Source organism: Salvelinus namaycush, chromosome 16 (genome assembly GCF_016432855.1).
Source record: "Salvelinus namaycush isolate Seneca chromosome 16, SaNama_1.0, whole genome shotgun sequence".
NCBI classification, from domain to species: Eukaryota; Metazoa; Chordata; class Actinopteri; order Salmoniformes; family Salmonidae; genus Salvelinus; species Salvelinus namaycush.
Window position 1 is genome coordinate 25913800 of NC_052322.1, and position 20701 is coordinate 25934500.

At 43.3% G+C, this 20701-nt stretch overlaps 1 protein-coding gene across 2 annotated transcripts in view; it reads right to left on the reverse strand.

Moving 5' to 3' along the window:
- The window catches only part of atp13a2 (ATPase cation transporting 13A2), a 44665-nt gene that overhangs the window by 9839 nt on the left and 14125 nt on the right, over positions 1-20701 (reverse strand). For both annotated transcript variants that reach the window (XM_039010874.1, XM_039010875.1), the window contains exons 17-28: positions 20526-20636; positions 19648-19804; positions 19354-19465; positions 19077-19201; positions 18602-18786; positions 14225-14317; positions 13996-14075; positions 13570-13722; positions 13334-13430; positions 11184-11407; positions 4298-4449; positions 3786-3958 (exon numbers count right to left, since the gene is read on the reverse strand). In XM_039010874.1, coding sequence (XP_038866802.1) covers positions 3786-3958; positions 4298-4449; positions 11184-11407; positions 13334-13430; positions 13570-13722; positions 13996-14075; positions 14225-14317; positions 18602-18786; positions 19077-19201; positions 19354-19465; positions 19648-19804; positions 20526-20636 — 1662 coding nt within the window. The remainder of the gene's footprint in view (positions 1-3785; positions 3959-4297; positions 4450-11183; positions 11408-13333; positions 13431-13569; positions 13723-13995; positions 14076-14224; positions 14318-18601; positions 18787-19076; positions 19202-19353; positions 19466-19647; positions 19805-20525; positions 20637-20701) is intronic.

A 20701-nucleotide genomic window follows, 5' to 3' on the forward strand; every position in this document is an offset into this window, starting at 1 on the left:
TGAAATCCGAGCAAGGGTAGCATTCCAGAGAGACATCAGAGACTGTAACGTTCTTTGCTTCACGGAAACATGGCTCACTCGAGAGACGCTAACGGAGTCGGTGCAGCCAGCTGGTTTCTTCATGCATCGCACCGACAGAAACAAACATCTTTCTGGTAAGAAGAGGGGCGGGGGGGTATGCCTTATGATTAACGAGACGTAGTGTGATCATAACAACATACAGGAACTCAAGTCATTCTGTTCACCTGACTTAGAATTCCTCACAATCAAATGGTCGACCGCATTATCTACCAAGGGAATTCTCTTCGATTATAATCACAGCCGTATATATTCCCCCCAAGCAGACACATCGATGGCCCTGAACGAACTTTATCTGACTATGTAAACTGGAAAACACACACCCTGAGGCTGCATTGATCGTAGCTGGGGATTTTAACAAGGCTAATCTGAAAACAAAACTCCCTAAATTCTATCAGCATATCGATTGTGCTACCAGGGCTGTCAAAACCCTGGATCATTGTTATTCTAACTTCCGCGACGCATATAAGGCCCTCCCCCGCCCCCTTTCGGAAAAGCTGACCACGACTCCATTTTGTTGCTTCCAGCCTACAAACAGAAACTAAAACAAGAAGCTCCAGCGCTCAGGTCTGTTCAACGCTGGTCCGACCAATCTGACTCCACGCTTCAAGACTGCTTCGATCGCAACGTGGATTGGGATATGTTCCGCATTGCATCCAACAACAACATTGACGAATACGCTGATTCGGTGAGCGAGTTCATTAGAAAGTGCATCGGCGACATAATACCCACAGCAACGATTAAAACATTCCCAAACCAGAAACTGTGGATTGATGGCAGCATTCGCGTGAAACTGAAAGCGCGAACCACAGCTTTTATCCAGGGCAAGGTGACCGGAAACATGACCGAATACAAACAGTGTAGCTATTCCCTCCGCAAGGCAATCAAACAAGCTAAGTGCCAGTATAGAGACAAAGTAGAGTCGCAATTCAACAGCTCAGACACAAGAGGTATGTGGCAGGGTCTACAGTCAATCACGGATTACAAAAAGAAAACCAGCCCCGTCGCGGACCAGGATGTCTTGCTCCCAGACAGACTAAATAACTTTTTTGCTCGCTTTGAGGACAATACAGTGCCACTGACACGGCCCGCTACCAAAACCTGCGGGCTCTCCTTCACTGCAGCCGAGGTGAGTAAAACATTTAAATGTGTTAACCCTCGCAAGGCTGCAGGCCCAGACGGCATTCCCAGCCGCGTCCTCAGAGCATGCGCAGACCAGCTGGCTGGTGTGTTTACGGACATATTCAATCAATCCTTATCCCAGTCTGCTGTTCCCACATGCTTCAAGAGGGCCACCATTGTTCCTGTTCCCAAGAAAGCTAAGGTAACTGAGCTAAACGACTACCGCCCCGTAGCACTCACTTCCGTCATCATGAAGTGCTTTGGGAGACTAGTCAAGGACCATATAACCTCCACCCTACCTGACACCCTAGACCCACTCCAATTTGCTTACCGACCCAATAGGTCCACAGACGACGCAATCGCAACCACACTGCACACTGCCCTAACCCATCTGGACAAGAGGAATACCTATGTGAGAATGCTGTTCATCGACTACAGCTCAGCATTTAACACCATAGTACCCTCCAAACTTGTCATCAAGCTCGAGACCCTGGGTCTCGACCCCACCCTGTGCAACTGGGTCCTGGACTTCCTGACGGGCCGCCCCCAGGTGGTGAGGGTAGGTAACAACATCTCCACCCCGCTGATCCTCAACACTGGGGCCCCACAAGGGTGCGTTCTGAGCCCTCTCCTGTACTCCCTGTTCACCCACGACTGCGTGGCCATGCACGCCTCCAACTCAATCATCAAGTTTGCGGACGACACTACAGTGATAGGCTTGATTACCAACAAAGACGAGACGGCCTACAGGGAGGAGGTGAAGGCCCTCGGAGTGTGGTGTCAGGAAAATAACCTCACACTCAACGTCAACAAAACAAAGGAGATGATTGTGGACTTCAGGAAACAGCAGAGGGAGCACCCCCCTATCCACATCGACGGGTCAGTAGTGGAGAAGGTGGAAAGTTTTAAGTTCCTCGGTGTACACATCACGGACAAACTGAATTGGTCCACCCACACAGACAGCGTTGTGAAGAAGGCGCAGCAGCGCCTCTTCAACCTCAGGAGGCTGAAGAAATTCGGCTTGTCACCAAAAGCACTCACAAACTTCTACAGATGCACAATCGAGAGCATCCTGTCGGGCTGTATCACCGCCTGGTACGGCAACTGCTCCGCCCACAACCGTAAGGCTCTCCAGAGGGTAGTGAGGTCTGCACAACGCATCACCGGGGGCAAACTACCTGCCCTCCAGGACACCTACACCACCCGATGTCACAGGAAGGCCATAAAGATCATCAAGGACAACAACCACCCGAGCCACTGCCTGTTCACCCCGCTATCATCCAGAAGGCGAGGTCAGTACAGGTGCATCAAAGCAGGGACCGAGAGACTGAAAAACAGCTTCTATCTCAAGGCCATCAGACTGTTAAACAGCCACCACTAACATTTAGTGGCCGCTGCCAACATACTGACTCAACTCCAGCCACTTTAATAATGGGAATTGATGGACATTTATGTAAAAATGTATCACTAGCCACTTTAAACAATGCCACTTAATATAATGTTTACATACCCTACATTACTCATCTCATATGTATATGTATATACTGTACTCTATATCATCTACTGCATCTTGCCATCTTTATGTAATACATGTATCACTAGCCACTTTAAACTATGCCACTTTATGTTTACATACCCTACATTACTCATCTCATATGTATATACTGTACTCTATACCATCTACTGCATCTTGCCTATGCCGTTCTGTACCATCACTCATTCATATATCTTTATGTACATATTCTTTATCCCTTTACACTTGTGTGTATAAGGTAGTAGTTGTGGAATTGTTAGGTTAGATTACTCGTTGGTTATTACTGCATTGTCGGAACTAGAAGCACAAGCATTTCGCTACACTCGCATTAACATCTGTTAACCATGTGTATGTGACAAATAAAATTTGATTTGATTTTTGATTTGTCAACATCACGGCAAATCTCATGTGAGTGCATACCATCTATTGGCACAATGGACAGTTTTAACATCTCGCCCCGTGTTTTAGGATTAGGATTCTTCTTCTTAGAATAGTTTCTACGCAATATTGATAAATGAGGCCCCTGGTTTTCTAAGCAAATTTCTAATTATTAGGACAAGTAAACACCTTAAATCGGTCTTGCTGCGGTGTATTTGGTCTGCGCATGTGCTAGCTCCAGCCGAGTGAGCCTCCCACTTTTGCACAAGTGAAGTGAGTTCGGAACAACTGAATGTATGCCTCTTTGAAGTAGTTTTCACATACACATTTTATATGTCCAAACTCAGAATAAAATATGCTTCCGAAAAATAACATGGTCGCTGTGGTAGAACGTTTATTTTGATTGCCGATTTTTCTGAATTTATCAGAGTGCCATCAAGTAGCCTGATTTCAGATGTGTCCATGTAAACAGGATTGTTTTGGGAAATCGTTCTTGCAAAGCATGTAAATGTTTTAATCAAACTATTATATTAATCTGACTATCCACAATAAATCGCATTATTGTGTGCATGTAACCATACTCACTAAGGGCTGAATCCTAACGTGAGATTACCTCAAGGAAGGAAGGACAATTTTTAGAACAGGGCCCTAGGGTTGGTTCTGCATACAGTACCTCCAATAGGAAGCAGAAGACAAAGTTGAGTGCGGCCAGGGCCACCAGCAGGATTTTGAAGTTCATATCAGGGATGTCGTAAAGCTTCAGCAGCTTGCGCAGGAAAGGCATGGGAGCTAGCACCAGCCAACTCATCAGAGCGAACAAGACCAGCAGCACACACACAAAAACCACTGTTAGGAGAGAGAGAAAATATGGGCATCATGTAAGAGACCTTGGCAGCTACTGTGATTATCAGAGTTCACTGCTTAAAGGGATAGTTCACTCAAATCTAAGTGTCAGATGGTTTAGTACCTCAAAATTGGTTAAGTGGATTTAAAACCACTTTTTAAATTGACCAATCAAGTAAACTATCCCTTACAGCACACTGAATGAACATCAAGGAGGGGAAAGGAGACCCAGCAACAGGTGCTTTTTTTGTGGCTTTGATTTGCAAGGCACGTTCATACAACGTTACCGAACCCCACAAAGAATGATGTGATATGTCTGGAGCCCCTTGGTTGGTGCCTCACCGTTGTAGTACAGAGGTCTCTTGTAGGGGTATCCTTTAGTCACCACCACCGCCATGATGATGTACTGGTACCCTGACAGGTCAAACACACTGGTGTCCTCAAGGTTGGGCAGGTTCGCTGCTCCTGACATTGTTGAATTCAGAGGAACAAACCTGAAAGGATGGATGAAGAGAGGAATAATTCATATTAATTTACCTAGACATTCCCCCACAATGCACTGCATTTGTTGAAAGTCATTGAGCTGCTGTGTTTTTGATACATCATTTTAAACCTCAATGTGACTGAGTCACACCCAAAACCCTTCTTATTATTCCTTTGGTCCTTCAAGGATCTATTCCAATGAGAACCCCTTAATTTCCCCTCAAAATATCAGAACATTATTCTGTGTCATTAAGAATAGGGCTGGGAATTGTCAGGGACATCACGATACTCAGGTGCTGATACAATATGTATTGAGATTTTATTGGGATTCTATGTTCCAAACATATTGCACACTATATGTCTGCTTCAGATGGACAAGAGAGAGCCATGAGAAAAAATATATATATATATATTTCCAGTCATGGAAATAAGTGCTCACCATTTTAAAAGAACATGGAGAACAAGCTATAGGATGAGTTTTGGAGCAGGTACAGCCGACTAAACTAGAGGTAGCTAACGTTAACTACCTACCAATTATTAAAACATGTTTTTTAATTATATTTTTTAGAATCGATAAGTGCAGTCAGTATCATATATAAAAATCGGCAAAAATAATATTGAGATACTGTTTCGATCCCCCATCACTAATTACTAATATTATTAGGGCTGACCACATTTAGTCGACTGGTTGATTGTTTAATTGATAGGCTGTTGGTCGACAAAGATTGTTTTTAGTCGAGCAGTGGCAAATTTATATAAAAACAATTATGGCACACGAGACAACTGTCTGATTCACGTCTGTCAGAATCCATTGCTGAGGCCACGGTGATGGCACACCAGTATCACCAGTAGAACATTTACCGTTAATTCCTAATCTACAATGTTTGTTTGGTTTATTTCTGTTAATGCATTCAATATATTATTATTAGAGTCTTACCATTGTCAGAGTGGGCACGTTGTTTGCAGAGTGCACAACCTTGGCTACAGAAAAGTTTGTTTATTTCATTCCATTTGTGATTTTATTCATTGACTTTTGTTTGGAGTGCTTTTGTTAATCTTGAGTAAGGACACGCAACTGATTACGCATATAGAAGTAGGACTAGTCTACCTGGCCTGAGTGCAAATGTAGGCCTATAAAATGTACCTATTTGGGGATCTGATACTATTTCTGATTTTCTTAACTCACCATCACTGTGAAGCTTCTCAAAGTATGTTGTTCTTCGCATCAAACATCAAGTTAACAAAGTCTGTTTTTACATCCATTGATAATGACAATCAGGGCCGGCCCTCCCATTAGGCGGCCACCTATGGCGGCACTTGAATTTGGGGCGGAATTTTGACAATTGGCTGCCACCCTCCGGCGCCCCTGATCGGCTACTACACCGCACGCGGCACCCCAGCCACCAGCTCATAGCGTTGCTGCAGTTCCCCTCCCCACCCCATTCCCGCTTCTCCCGAAGTTCACTCCCACTATCATTGGTAGCTATGGTGATGTGTATGTTTATATGGGATTATCCAATTGTGAAATATTAATAAAAATGAATCTGCCAATTAAATTATTGTATTTTTTTGGGGGGGGGGGGTTGTATATGACGAAAACAATCAGTGATTAAGGCAGTAGCATAACCTAGCCTGTTAACGTTAGCTAGCTACTACTAGTGGATATCATTTTAGCTAAAAGTAATCTATAGAGATTTGAAACTATTTGCTACCATGTCTAAGAGACAAAAACTATCAGGAAGCAAATCTTTTTTTTAACTATGAGAAAAGAGGCACAATCTCTAAACCAAAGAAATTCGTTGGTGAAATGTAACAGTGTGCAGCAATGTACATCCACCAGTGTGGGGAATGACAAGCCTACAAGGACAGGCCATTCACGGAGATCTACACTGGTCAGGGATGGAACCAGGGACTGGAAGAATCTTTCCGCCTCCTCAGCTCGCATGAGAAGTTGCATGACCACCTAGATAGTTTCCAGAGGTAGAAGGAGCAGGAGATCAGGCTGGTGTCTTAGCAAACTCAGATGATTTGATTTCAGTAACCATGGACAGCTACCGAGAGAAAACATCACTGACTGCAATGCAGCACCACAGAAGAGGAGAGGCCAATCTGACATGCTGACCAGACCAGACACGTCGCGTGCGCGAGCGTCGCAAAATAAATGTTGAAATCCATGTTATTCAATTATTGCACCCACACTGCTCGTGCACGCCAACGAGCGTCTGCGACGCCAAGGGGTAAAATAGAAGTCGTTCCTATTTCTGACGCAGATCGCGCTGAAAGTCATCTCCTCATTGGTTTATAGAAGCAGGTACCCACGTGCCATCTCTTCATTGGTTATACCCACGTGGGTGATTGAAAGAAGAACTTTATTGCCGGTTGTCGTGGTAATACAATGAAAGTTTAGATGCGATCACCATATAAGTTCAAAGATGAAAAAGCCTGGAAGGAGGAGAGATGACTAGAAATGATTCGGTTGGCCGTTTTATGTGTGGATTAATTATCAGAGTAGAGGTCCTTGTGCATTTCAGGTAAAATAACAACTCAATATTTATATCCCAGGACAAATTAGCTAGCAACAGCAAGCTAGCTAAATAGGACAAATTAACATTAGCTAGCAAGTGCAAGCTAACTAGCTAAATTGCCATACATGTTTAATGCTTTTCGACCTGTCCCCAAATTAATGTCATTGGTTCAGAGTTTGTTTTGATATTTTAACCTGCGTGTCGTGATCGCGTTTGGTGTGGGGGGGCAAAATAAATGTATGCACAATAGCGCACGCGCGCAGCCGGTTTGGGTTCCGTGTAAGCGGAGACTAAATAAATAAATGCTGAAACTGATGTTGGACAATCAAATTCGATATGTAAATAAACTAAATTCGTTAAGGCTGGGTCAATGATATAAAGCTTATTTTACACTGCTCCAGCGAAATGACGCCCACTCTGCATTTATGAAAGCACTTGTTTCCAAAGCTCAAATGATCTTACTCTGTTTTACAGTTCTACAGGAATATTAAAATATATACTGTTGAAGTCAGAAGTTTACATATACTTAGGTTGGAGTCATTAAAACTCGTTTTTCAACCACTCCACACATTTCTTGCTATAGTTTTGGCAAGTCAGTTAGGACATCTACTTTGTGCATGACACAAGTAATTTTTCTAACAACTGTTTACGGACAGATTATTTCACTTATAACTCACTGTATCACAATTCCAGTGGGTCAGAAGTTTACATACACTAAGTTGACTGTGCCTTTAAACAGCTTGGAAAATTCCAGAAAATGTCATGTCTTTGGAAGCTTCTGATAGACTAATTGACATCATTTGAGTCAATTGGAGGTGTACCTGTGGATGTATTTCAAGGCCTACCTTCAAACTCTGTGTGTCTTTGCTTGATATCATGGGAAAATCAAAAGAAATCAACCCCAAAAAATTGTAGACCTCCACAAGTCTGGTTCATCCTTGGGAGCTATTTCCAAACGCCTGAAGGTACCACGTTCATCTGTACAAACAATAGTACGCAAGTATAAACACCATGGGACCACGCAGCTGTCATACCGCTCCGGAAGGAGACGCGTTCTGTCTCCTAGAGATGAACGTACTTTGGTGCGAAACGTGCAAATCAATCCCAGAACAGCAGCAAAGGACCTTGTGAAGATGCTGGAGGAAACAGGTAAAAGTATCTATATCCACAGTAAAATGAGTCCTATTTCGACGTAACCTGAAAGGCCACTCAGCAAGGAAGAAGCCACTGCTCCAAAACCGCTATTAAAAAGCCAGACTACAGTTTGCAACTGCACATAGGGACAAAGATCGTACTTTTTGGAGAAATGTCCTCTGGTCTGTTGAAACAAAAATAGAACTGTTTGCCCATAATGACCAACATTATGTTTGTAGGAAAAAGGGGGATGCTTGAAAGCCGAAGAACACCATCCCAACCGTGAAGCACGGGGGTGGCAGCATCATGTTGTGGGGGTGCTTTGCTGCAGGAGGGACTGGTGCACTTCACAAAATAGATGGCATCATGAGGGATGAAAATTATGTGGATATATTGAAGCAACATCTCAAGACATCAGTCAGGAAGTTAAAGCTAGGTCACAAATGGTTCTTCCAAAAGGCCAATGACCCCAAGCATACTTCCAAAGTTGTGGCAAAATGGCTTAAAGTCAAGGTATTGGAGTGGCCATCACAAAGCCCTGACCTCAATCCCATAGAACATTTGTGGGCAGAACTGAAAAAGCGTGTGCGAGCAAGGAGGCCTACAAACCTGACTCAGTTACACCAGCTCTGTCAGGAGAAATGGGCCAAATTGCACCCAACTTATTGTGGGAAGGTTTTGGAAGGCTACCCTAAACATTTGACCAGAGTTAAACAATTTAAAGGCAGTGCTACCAAATACTAATTGAATGTATGTAAACTTCTGACCCACTGGGAATGTGATGAAAGAAATAAAAGCTGAAATAAATAATTCTCTCTACTATTATTCTGACATTTCACATTCTTAAAATAAAGTGGTGATCCTAACTGACCTAAAACAGGGAATTTTTACTTGGATTAAATGTCAGGAATTTTGAAAAACTGAGTTTAAATGTATTTGGCTAAGGTGTATGTAAACTTCCGACTTCAACTGTATGTTAAATATGTTATATAAGTGTTATTTTTTATTGTAATTGTAACAATTATGGGGTCGTGTCACGATAACAGGTGGGATATTATTATTAAGAAACTTGATTTCCTACTATAGGTAGTAGGTTGCATAGTGATAGCAACATTGTAACTCCCCGATGCAGGGGTTAAAGTAACATTCCCTTCTGCCTGGTAAGGGACCTCCTATATGTGCACGCGCACACCAAACATTTTTATGGGCATAAACATAGAATTGCATATATAAATTGGAGCCTATTTCTTTATCTTCCAAAAAATAAGTAGTAAGCCTACCTGTTATACAGACACAATTATCCTATTCATAGATGTCGGTATAGCCAAATACTGTCCCATGCACTGATTAAATACCTCCGTGTCTGGGAAGGGCTTGGTGTATTTTACTAAAACCTGGGCTCGAATTGAGTGAGGGTATCACATATCCCTTTTGCCCTTTTCTTTAACAAAGGGTATCTATTGTTTGCTTTATATTTGGAAATAAAATCATAAAACGTATCCAGATTATATCAAGCGTTCTATAGCAATGCTTAACTCGGTGATGCCTTATGGTAGAAACAAGCTCTAAAATGCCCGCGAAAGACGTGACTCCGATGCATACGGGGATATATTGATTCCTCTCAATGACAATCTGAAGCTAAAACTGTATCCTATAATATTCGAGACAAAAAAAATATATTTGACTTTGCTATTCTGTCCCTATTAATTGAGCTTTTCTCTTTCTGAAAAGAGAAGATGTATGTTTAAACCCAGGCAGATTTAAGGGAAGCTGGGTTATTGGGTTATACAACGGATGAGAAGCTGGGTTATTGGGTTATACAACGGACGAGTAGCCAGCAGTTGAAGTTTACAGTTTTCTGTGTCAGTACAGCCTATGTCCGGGTAGAAAGGTGCCATGCTTAGATTCATAGGGATGTCTAAGATGTAACTATTTTTGTCTCGCCTAGGGCGGCAGAACGTCCAGGGCATTGGTGATTTTATCAATGTCATCAGATTGAATATATTAGGCTATGTTATTGACATTGAACTGATTATATAGCCTACTAACCAGATGTGTTAAAAATTGTGTTTAATTTGTAGCATAGGCCTATTAAATTGGGATGCTATTATGTTCTGTTCCCCCGACTTTTAGCTGAGAAATAAATTGGCCCAAGGCCAAACCTATTGGGGGGGGGGGGGCAGATTTTTGCCGGCCCTGATGACAATAGTTCCTCAACATAGCCTATTTGAAAAATCTTTCCAACTCTCCCTTTCAAATACCACTGAGCATGAAAGGGGAAAAAAAGTAATGCTGTGATTTGGTGGAAACGTCATAAAATAGGCATACCTGATTACTTCTTATCCCTTGCGCTAAATAGCCTACTGCAGTGTCTGTCCGGAGCTCACTGGCGCTGGAAACTGAGGGCCCAGAATATTTTCTACAATGTTGCTAGTTTGCTAGCACAAGCTTCCCACCAGACCAAGTTAATACAATAGTTGATACAATGTTTTAAGTTTCTTGCAGACAGGCCATGCGTAGCCAATGTGATTTATAGGACATTTATCAGAATATTTTCTACCTGCGGGCTGCAATTGTTTTATTAGTTGGCTTTATGTAGGCTATTTTCACATATTGGCAATGGAAGTTACTTTAAAATTTGTATAATTTTCATTTAGATAGAATTTTGATGAACCACATGACATTGATTTTGAAATATGAAGACTTTATAAATGAAACTGTTCCACTGAAATGTGCATATGAAAATCATAACTTCAGGAGCCTAACAGCAAAACCTGCAACAGGGGGAGGATGGCCGGGAACAGTTTTTTTTCCTTCTGGTTAGGCTATATTGATCTCTGGCGCCCTCTTTAGTAATTTGTGTCTTAACAAGCTCAGTAACCTACATATAGTTGATTCATTCAAACATAGACTGTGTCTATATATGGAAAAATACACGTTTTAAAATGTCGACCAATCGAACAGATGGCTCTCGGTCGACTAAGATTTTTTTGGTTGTTGTCGGGGACAGCCCTAAATATTATACAGTATTAAAGGTGCTATACAAATCAAGCTGATCATAATCACTATTCATAAATGGTTCTTACCAGTCCTGGGAGGTGGTGATCAGCAGAGCAGACACCTGGCCCAGGATGAGAAGTAGGGTGTGCAGCGTCAGGCTAGCCAGGACTGGCAGCGCCAGCAAGCTGGCTGGGGGCCGCTGGGGGTGCAGCTCTGTGCTTGGGCCCCCTTTCCCCATGACGATAGCCAGCAGCGTCACCAGGACCATGTCAAAGAACAGGAACTGCAGGTCGCCCAGGTTAGTCTTCTCCTGAATGGGGTACACAAAATAGAATCAACACGTGCTATAGGTGGGGGAGGGTAAAATAACATTCCAAAGCATTCTACAGATTCAGAAAAAGTTTGTGCCTGTTAGATACAGTTGAAGTCGGAAGTTTACATACACCTTAGCCAAATACATTTAAACTCCGTTTTTTACAATTCCTGACACTTAATACAAGTAAAAATTCCCTGTCTTAGGTCAGTTAGGATCACCACTTTATTTTAAGAATGTGAAATGTCGGAATAATAGTAGAGAGAATGATTGATTTCAGTTTTTATTTCTTTCATCACATCCCCAGTGGGTCAGAAGTTTACATACACTCAATTAGTATTTGGTAGCATTGCCTTTAAATTGTTTAACTTGTGTCAAACGTTTTGGGTAGCCTTCCACAAGTTCCCACAATAAGTTGGGTGAATTTTGGCCCATTCCTCCTGACAAAGCTGGTGTAAATGAGTCAGGTTTGTAGGCCTCCTTGCTCGCATACGCTTTTTCAGTTCTGCCCACAAATTTTCTATGGGATTGAGGTCAGGGCTTTGTGATGGCCACTCCAATACCTTGACTTTGTTGTCCTTAAGCCATTTTGCCACAACTTTGGAAGTATGCTTGGGGTCATTGTCCATTTGGAAGACCCATTTGCGACCAAGCTTTAACTTCCTGACTAATGTCTTGAGATGTTGCTTCAATATATCCACATAATTTTCTTTCCTCAAGATGCCATCTATTTTGTGAAGTGCACCAGTTCCTCCTGCAGCAAAGCACCGCCACAACATGATGCTGCCACCCCAGTGCTTCACGGTTGGGATGGTGTTCTTCGGCTTTCAAGCCTCCCCCCTTTTCCTACAAACATAACAATGGTCATTATAGCCAAACAGTTCTATTTTTGTTTCATCAGACCAGAGGACATTTCTCCAAAAAGTACAATCTTTGTCCCCATGTGCAGTTGCAAACAGTAGTCTGGCTTTTTTATGGCGGTTTTGGAGCAGTGGCTTCTTCCTTGCTGAGCGTCCTTTCAGGTTCTGTCAATATAGGACTCATTTTACTGTGGATATAGATACTTTTGTACCGGTTTCCTCCAGCATCTTCATAAGGTCCTTTGCTGTTGTTCTGGGATTGATGTGCACTTTTCGCACCAAAGTACATTCATCTCTAGGAGACAGAATGTGTCTCCTTCCTGAGCGGTATGATGACTGCATGGTCCCATGGTGTTTATACTTGCGTACTATTGTTTCTACAGATGAGCGTGGTACCTTCAGGCGTTTGGAAATTGTTTCCAAGGATGAACCAGACCTGTGGAGGTCTACAATATTTTTTTCTGAGGTCTTGGCTGATTTATTTTGATTTTCCCATGATGTCAAGCAAAGAGGCACTGAGTTTGAAGGTAGGCCTTGAAATTCATCCACAGGTACACCTCCAATTGACTCAAATGATGTCAATTAGCCTATCAGAAGCTTCTAAAGCCATGACATTTTCTGGAATTTTCCAAGCTGTTTAAAGGCACAGTCAACTTAGTGTATGTAAACTTCTGACCCACCGGAATTGTGATACAGTGAATTATAAGTAAAATAATCTGTCTGTATATAATTGTTGGGAAAATGACTTGTGTCATGCACAAAGTAGATGTCCTAACCGACTTGCCAAAACTATAGTTTGTTAACAAAAAATTTGTGGAGTGGCTGAAAAACGAGTTTTAATGACTCCAACCTAAGTGTATGTAAACTTCCGACTTCAACTGTACATACAATAATTAAGTTAAACACATGCTATAGTATTTTGGCTAAAGTGATGAAACATGAGAAAGTATGCACAATGAACCCCTCCAAACTACTGCACACATTATCTGGCATATCTCCTGTCTTTCTTTCCAGGGGTAAAGAAACACTATAAGCTTGGCAGAACAACTACTGTAGAACTCACAGTGTAGAGGATGAGCACAGAGGAGAACTGGATGAGACTGTACAAGGCCATGTACTTGAAGAGACTGAATGATGTCACCAGAGAACACCGGCCCTCCCTGTGAGACAGAGGAAGAATCACCCTTGTTAAAAAGAATGACAACGGCACATATTATTTTTCCTATGACATTACAGTACTCATTACTGTTGGATGTGTTGGATGTCAGGCTACTCTTGAACAGAGTGTGGTGTCCTTACCGGATGAGTAGAGGCACACAGCTGATGTTGTCTGACTTGGAGGTGAAGGGAGAGGCCACAGATGCTTCTGCCTCTGACAGAGACACGCCTACGTCTGCGGCCCTTAGGGCTCCGCAGTCATTGGCCCCGTCTCCGCACATGCCCACACGGTAGCTACACAGGGAGGGAGAGAGGGTGAATGGGTGAGAACTTAGGACTATTCCCTTTTCACACTACCGAGCTGTGCCGAAGAGAGCCAATCAATGGAAGAATCTGCCTGTCTGTCCATCTATCCTTTCATGTACCTTCATTTGCTACCGAGTTCTTTTGTGTCTTCCTCCTTTTCCCTATGCATGACTCTACCCTCCATCTCTCTCATTCTAGTCTGGTCTCTTCTTCCCTGACTGGTTTCCTCTGTTCTTTCCACCTCTGCTCCCCCTCTCTTACTTCAGTTTCTGCAGCTCTGTGACCAGCTGAGTCTTCTGTTCAGGGGCCATCCGTGCGTAGACCGTTCCCCGCATCAACACCTGATAACACAACGCACTCATAATGCATTGTCTATTCTACACAACAGCATCATACTGACCATTCAGAACCATTTCCCCAGTATGTGTTAAAACTATTCAGCTAACTGGGTGGCTGTTGAGTAGAGTGGACAATGGGAAGGTGGTCTCACCTTTGGGAGATACTCAGGGAAGTGGTCACACAGGGCGGAGAAGGACTTTCCATTGATGGCCAGGTGATAGTTGATAACACCCTGGTACAGACCCTGAGAAAGCAAGCGGTGGTGAACTGGAGTATTACAAACAGTACCTTCCGTAATAGGGTTGGAAATTGATTATGATTTGTAAAAGTTTTTTTAAAAGTCTGTCTCAAAATAAAATTATAACATGAAAGAACAGTGGGGTGGATCCTAACTTCCACCTCCTAAAATGTTTCACTTAGTCTCCCATTGACATCAATCCATGACTTGACTTGTGGCAGTCATGAAATTTTGTCAGCCGGTGATTGTCAAGCAAATAACTGCCGGTCTCACTGTAATTTACCGTTAATTAAAATAAAAACATTTAGCATCTCCTGGCTTCCACGCATAGCCTACAAGCCACCGATGCAGACCTTTGGAACATTTACATTTTAAAAAGTCTAATAAATCTATGTAATATAGCCTACACCATCACAATAAATCCATGATTTCTTTTCGACAGGTCTAAAGAAACATGATATGAAGAAAATGTAGTCTATTTCAGAAGAACAGAATAACATACTCTGAGTTGTCCTTATGTTAAGCCCTGATTTGGCTATTACATTTGGCTGTGGGCTACACTGGTTCCTTTAGCAGAATTCTGTGGCATTATTTTATAGTACGAAGAATACAACTGAACAAAGCTGAATAAAATAGAAAGGATATTTTCTCCAAGCGATTTGAGGGAGTGCGCACGTGACTATTCTGTGTTGAGCAGTTAACAAAGAAACAGGCACTCCTATATGCTTAATTTAGTTATGTAAATGTAGTTGTGATACAAATATTGTTCTATATGTTATGATTTTTTAATACATTCTAAGGCTGCATGATGCGACTAATGATGATTTGACAAAAGTTGCATAAAATGCATGAGTTCTGCCTTTTGTTTTTGCGCAGGCTGTACACACTTCATCAGTCTCTCATTCACTATTTGAAAAGCACTAAATAATGCCTAGACTTTCCCGGCTGCATCCCCTTTGGGCTCCCGAGTGGCGCAGCGGTCTAAGACACTGCATCTCAGTGCTAGAGGCATCACTACAGACCCTGGTTCGATTCCAGGCTGTATCACAACCAGCCGTGATTGGGAGTCTCATAGGGTGGCGCACAATTGGCCCAGCGTCGTCCGGGTTAAGGTTTGGCCAGGGTAGGCCGTCATTCTAAATAAGAATTTGTTCTTAACTGACTTGCCTAGTTAAATAAAGGTAAAATAAAACATTTATAATTGTGTGGCAGTAATGCCCCCTAAGAAAATCCATGCCTTTTACGGCCAGTGGCCATTGTGCCCTTGGGCTGAATATAATAATTCCCATCTCCCGACTGTGCCGAAGCACCTCTAACTCACATGATTTGGTCTTTCTCACAGGCTACAAGTGAAGCCTGACACACCGGGAAGGAAACTGCGCGCGTCCTTATCCAATTCCGAGGCGCATATTGAAGATATTGGAAGAACTGTCCACATTTACTTTTTGTCAGCCAACAAGATGACAAGATGCCTAACGAACCCGCAAAGCGTTAGCCTATGTCAATCTACTATCCTCCATTGTACAAAAGTTGACCTATTCTATTCTGTGCGAGAAATAAATATACCAAACAGTCTGGGACAGTTGTGGGATGCGATAGATCTAAAATTAATACAACCACTAGCATCAAAAAACCTGTTTTAAGCAATGAGCCTGACACAACAATTCAGAACGTTTAGCTCAAAATGTTGATAAACTATTAGGCCATTTCTTCACATTATAAGCGCAGCAATGTGGACACGGCAGTAGGCTATAAGCACAAATGTTCAATTAGGTAGTGCATTTTTATGGTGAAAATAATCTTCCCCAAACTTGAAACTCACATGCTGCGTATACATGCCAGTTAAGGCTCTACACTCGTTGTAAAGCCGATTAATGTGCTTCATTTTAAGAAGTTATTTGGCCACTTTAGTTGTGATACATACCTAATCAAAACGTATAGGCCATGCAACATGAGGTGTGCGACTATGATTTGTAAAAGCTTTTTTTTTTTTAATTAGGCCTGTTTCTTGCCTTAAACTGGGCATATTTCACAAGTGATAATACATATATAATATACACTGCTCAAAAAAATAAAGGGAACACTAAAATAACACATCCTAGATCTGAATGAAATATTCTTATTAAATACTTTTTTCTTTGAATGTAGTTGAATGTGCTGACAACAAAATCACACACAAATGATCAATGGAAATCAAATTTATCAACCCATGGAGGTCTGGATTTGGAGTCACACTCAAAATTAAAGTGGAAAACCACACTACAGGCTGATCCAACTTTGATGTAATGTCCTTAAAACAAGTCAAAATGAGGCTCAGTAGTGTGTGTGGCCTCCACGTGCCTGTATGACCACCCTACAACGCCTGGGCATGCTCCTGATGAGGTGGCGGATGGTCTCCTGAGGGATCTCCTCCCAGACCTGGACTAAAGCATCCGCCAACTCCTGGACAGTCTGTGGTGCAACGTGGCGTTGGTGGATGGAGCGAGACATGATGTCCCAGATGTGCTCAATTGGATTCAGGTCTGGGGAACGGGCGGGCCAGTCCATAGCATCAATGCCTTCCTCTTGCAGGAACTGCTGAGGTCTAGCATTGTCTTGCATTAGGAGGAACCCAGGGCCAACCGCACCAGCATATGGTCTCACAAGGGGTCTGAGGATCTCATCTCGGTACCTAATGGCAGTCAGGCTACCTCTGGCGAGCACATGGAGGGCTGTGCGGCCCCCCAAAGAAATGCCACCCCACACCATGACTGACCCACCGCCAAACCGGTCATGCTGGAGGATGTTGCAGGCAGCAGAACGTTCTCCACGGCGTCTCCAGACTCTGTCACGTCTGTCACGTGCTCAGTGTGAACCTGCTTTCATCTGTGAAGAGCATAGGGCGCCAGTGGCGAATTTGCCAATCTTGGTGTTCTCTGGCAAATGCCAAACGTCCTGCACGGTGTTGGACTGTAAGCACAACCCCCACCTGTGGACGTCGGGCCCTCATACCACCCTCATGGAGTCTGTTTCTGACCGTTTGAGCAGACACATGCACATTTGTGGCCTGCTGGAGGTCATTTTGCAGGGCTCTGGCAGTGCTCCTCCTTGCACAAAGGCGGAGGTAGCGGTCCTGCTGCTGGGTTGTTGCCCTCCTACGGCCTCCTCCACGTCTCCTGATGTACTGGCCTGTCTCCTGGTAGCGCCTCCATGCTCTGGACACTACGCTGACAGACACAGCAAACCTTCTTGCCACAGCTCGCATTGATGTGCCATCCTGGATGAGCTGCACTACCTGAGCCACTTGTGTGGGTTGTAGACTCCGTCTCATGCTACCACTAGAGTGAAAGCACCGCCAGCATTCAAAAGTGACCAAAACATCAGCCAGGAAGCATAGGAACTGAGAAGTGGTCTGTGGTCACCACCTGCAGAACCACTGCTTTATTGGGGGTGTCTTGCTAATTGCCTATAATTTCCACCTGTTGTCTATTCCATTTGCACAACAGCATGTGAAATTTATTGTCAATCAGTGTTGCTTCCTAAGTGGACAGTTTGATTTCACAGAAGTGTGATTGACTTGGAGTTACATTGTGTTGTTTAAGTGTTCTCTTTATTTTTTTGAGGAGTGTATATAAGTGATAGGCTAATATTGTCACCGATCAGATTATTCTTGATTTTATCTCATCTTTACATATACTAAATAATATGTGTGTGAAATTCATTTTGATTTCAAATGGACGATTATCATGCACCTGTCTGAAAACGGGGGCAAAAAATACATGTCATCTATGCACTTAAATAGGAAATGGAGGATGCTTTCCCCGTGGTTAATTTTTATGCCAGCCAGATAGGCTATACTCCTGTGTAAAGAGAAGCAATGTGCTTAATATTAGGAAAGTTTAGAAATAAATATAGTAGGCCTAGCCTATAGAAAGCTTATGGGATCCTCCTATTTTTAATAGAGGCCATCACTCTGTTTTCTCATGCAATTGCATAGCCTATAGAAATGTTGCACAACAAGAGTTCATGGGCTCTCAATAAGTTTTTGATTACATTTGTATTGATGTCAAAGTGATTAAAGGGACAATGGAGTGCTGAGTACCAGGCAGTTAGAAAGTTTGTTAGGCTACTAATGACTATCAGAAGCTTAATTATCGTGACTCAGCGGTCACATGGAATTTGAATGTCATCATGACTCGTGACCGCTGGTGTGGCGGTAATACGGTCACCATAACAGCCCTATGAATGACCAAGTGAAAATTCGACTTAAGTGGAAGTTACGATTCACCCTAGCATGAGGTAAAGACAAACCTGAGTGTACATATCTATGGAGCTCTGTGTAGCTGTGGCCTCCGTCCCTCCTTCCCCCAGGTGGAAGCGCAGTGAGGGCATAGACTGGCCCGTCTGGGGGGTGGCGTGAACAAAAATCACCCTCTCGTTTGAGCCCACCATCCCACAGGTTCGAGCCACATTGACTGCAGTCAGAACGTTGTCACCTGTGAAGTAGGAAAGAAAATACTTAGGCTAGATGGCCTGCTGTGGGACATACTGTAATATCTTTGAGTGAGAGGATTGGACTTAAGAGTGTATGCCTTAGAATGGGTTGCTCTGGAGGGCCATAGCGTATACATGTTTTGTTCTAGCCCAGCACTAACCCTCCTGGGGGGGGGGGGGGGGGGGGGGGGGGAATCCTGTACACTGCGGTCCTCTATGGCCGTGACTGATATTTCTAATAGTCAAATTATGTTTGGGTTACAAAGACAGAAAAGAGACATGCTATTCATACCAGTGACCATGACGGTACGAAGATGTGCCAATCTGAGGGTAGTGATGACCTCGGCACTCTCCGGCTTGACCAGATTCTTCATCACCAGCAGACCCAGGAACTGCATGTCTTGCTCTACCTTTCCCCTGTGGACACCAACACAGCTCCATCAACACCTACTGACGTGATAGTTCATCAGCGGAGCTATAGGCACCGGTTAAGAAGAATTTGTTGAGGACTTGGGTAGTAGCTAGAAGGGACATAACCGCATTTGATGTTCTTCATAAAAATGTCTTACCGTTCAATGGTGCTCAAGTCAGTCTGCCCATGCAGAGTTTTGTAGCCGAGAGCTAGCACCCTGAAGCCGTCACTTGCGAAAGTACGCAGGGTGTTTGAGAATTGTGCAGGCACTGCAAGTCACGGTTTAAAAGAAAGACAGTATAAGTAAACAATAACCAAAAAAAGACAGGCTTAAAACACAATTACATCACAAACCAGTGCCAATGCTAATCTTACAGCAACTTATTCTTTCTGTGAAATATCTATTTCAATTCATAGCTCTCTCCACTCTGTCTCCCTCTCTCTTCCATACCGCTTTCTCTCAGGCAGAGGCTGGCCACCATCTCTGGGGCCCCTTTGATAAAGGCGAGGGACAACTGTCCCTCGGGAGCCACCGTCACCACACTCATCCGCTGGAGGGACGAGGAGAAAGGGAAACGCTGCACGAGGGCCACCGCCTCATGGATGGACTGATGGGACAGGAGAGAAGAAAAGCATGGTTAAACTCCCTGGCTTGAATCCTTCATCATAAGGCCTTCATAACGGTGTTAAAGCAATTTCACAGATGTCATGATAACTGGAGGTCAGTTTATGACAATGGCCTTAACACTCCTGACACAAACCACTATCTACTGTAGGTCAGTGTTTTCCAAACACAATCCTGTCTACCCCAAGGGGTGCACATTTAGGTTTTTTGTCCTAACACTACACAGCTGATTCAAATAATCAACTCATCAAGCTTTGATTATTTGAATCAACTGTGTAGTGATAGGGCAAAAACCAAAATGTGCACCCCTTGGAGTCCCCAGGACCGAGTTTGGGAAACGCTGATCTGGGTAAAGGGTTTCAAGTGTACCCAATGACACAAACATTGCAGAGCTCCTATGAATAATGAATTAATAATCTGAGAAGAACCCAAGAACAAAGAAAACCTTGTCAGTAGATGGGGAAGGCTAGGTAGGTCACTATTAACCTTGTGAGCCAGACTCAAAGTCTGTCACTATGGAAACAGGCCCACGAAGCCCTAGGCCTAGATAGTGCTAACTTTTTCATACCAACCCCTTTGGTGTCCACAGGTCTGGGCCAACAATTAAAGCTAAGAGCTTCTTCCACCACATTGATTGAATTCACTTATTAGATTATTTCAGCTCTGTGAACACCTCAGGGGCCATGACCACGTGGGATACTCACTACACTCTCAGATTGGAGCTGACAGGCAGGGGGTCGCATCACTGCCAGAACCCTGTGACCTCCGAACTCTGAGTCTAACGTTTTGTCATCTCCTGCAGGCTCCTCCAGCTCCTGGCAGGAAAAGTCAGTCAGTCACACAGGTGAAATACTCAGCCCCTATTGAAGAACTGACTTTG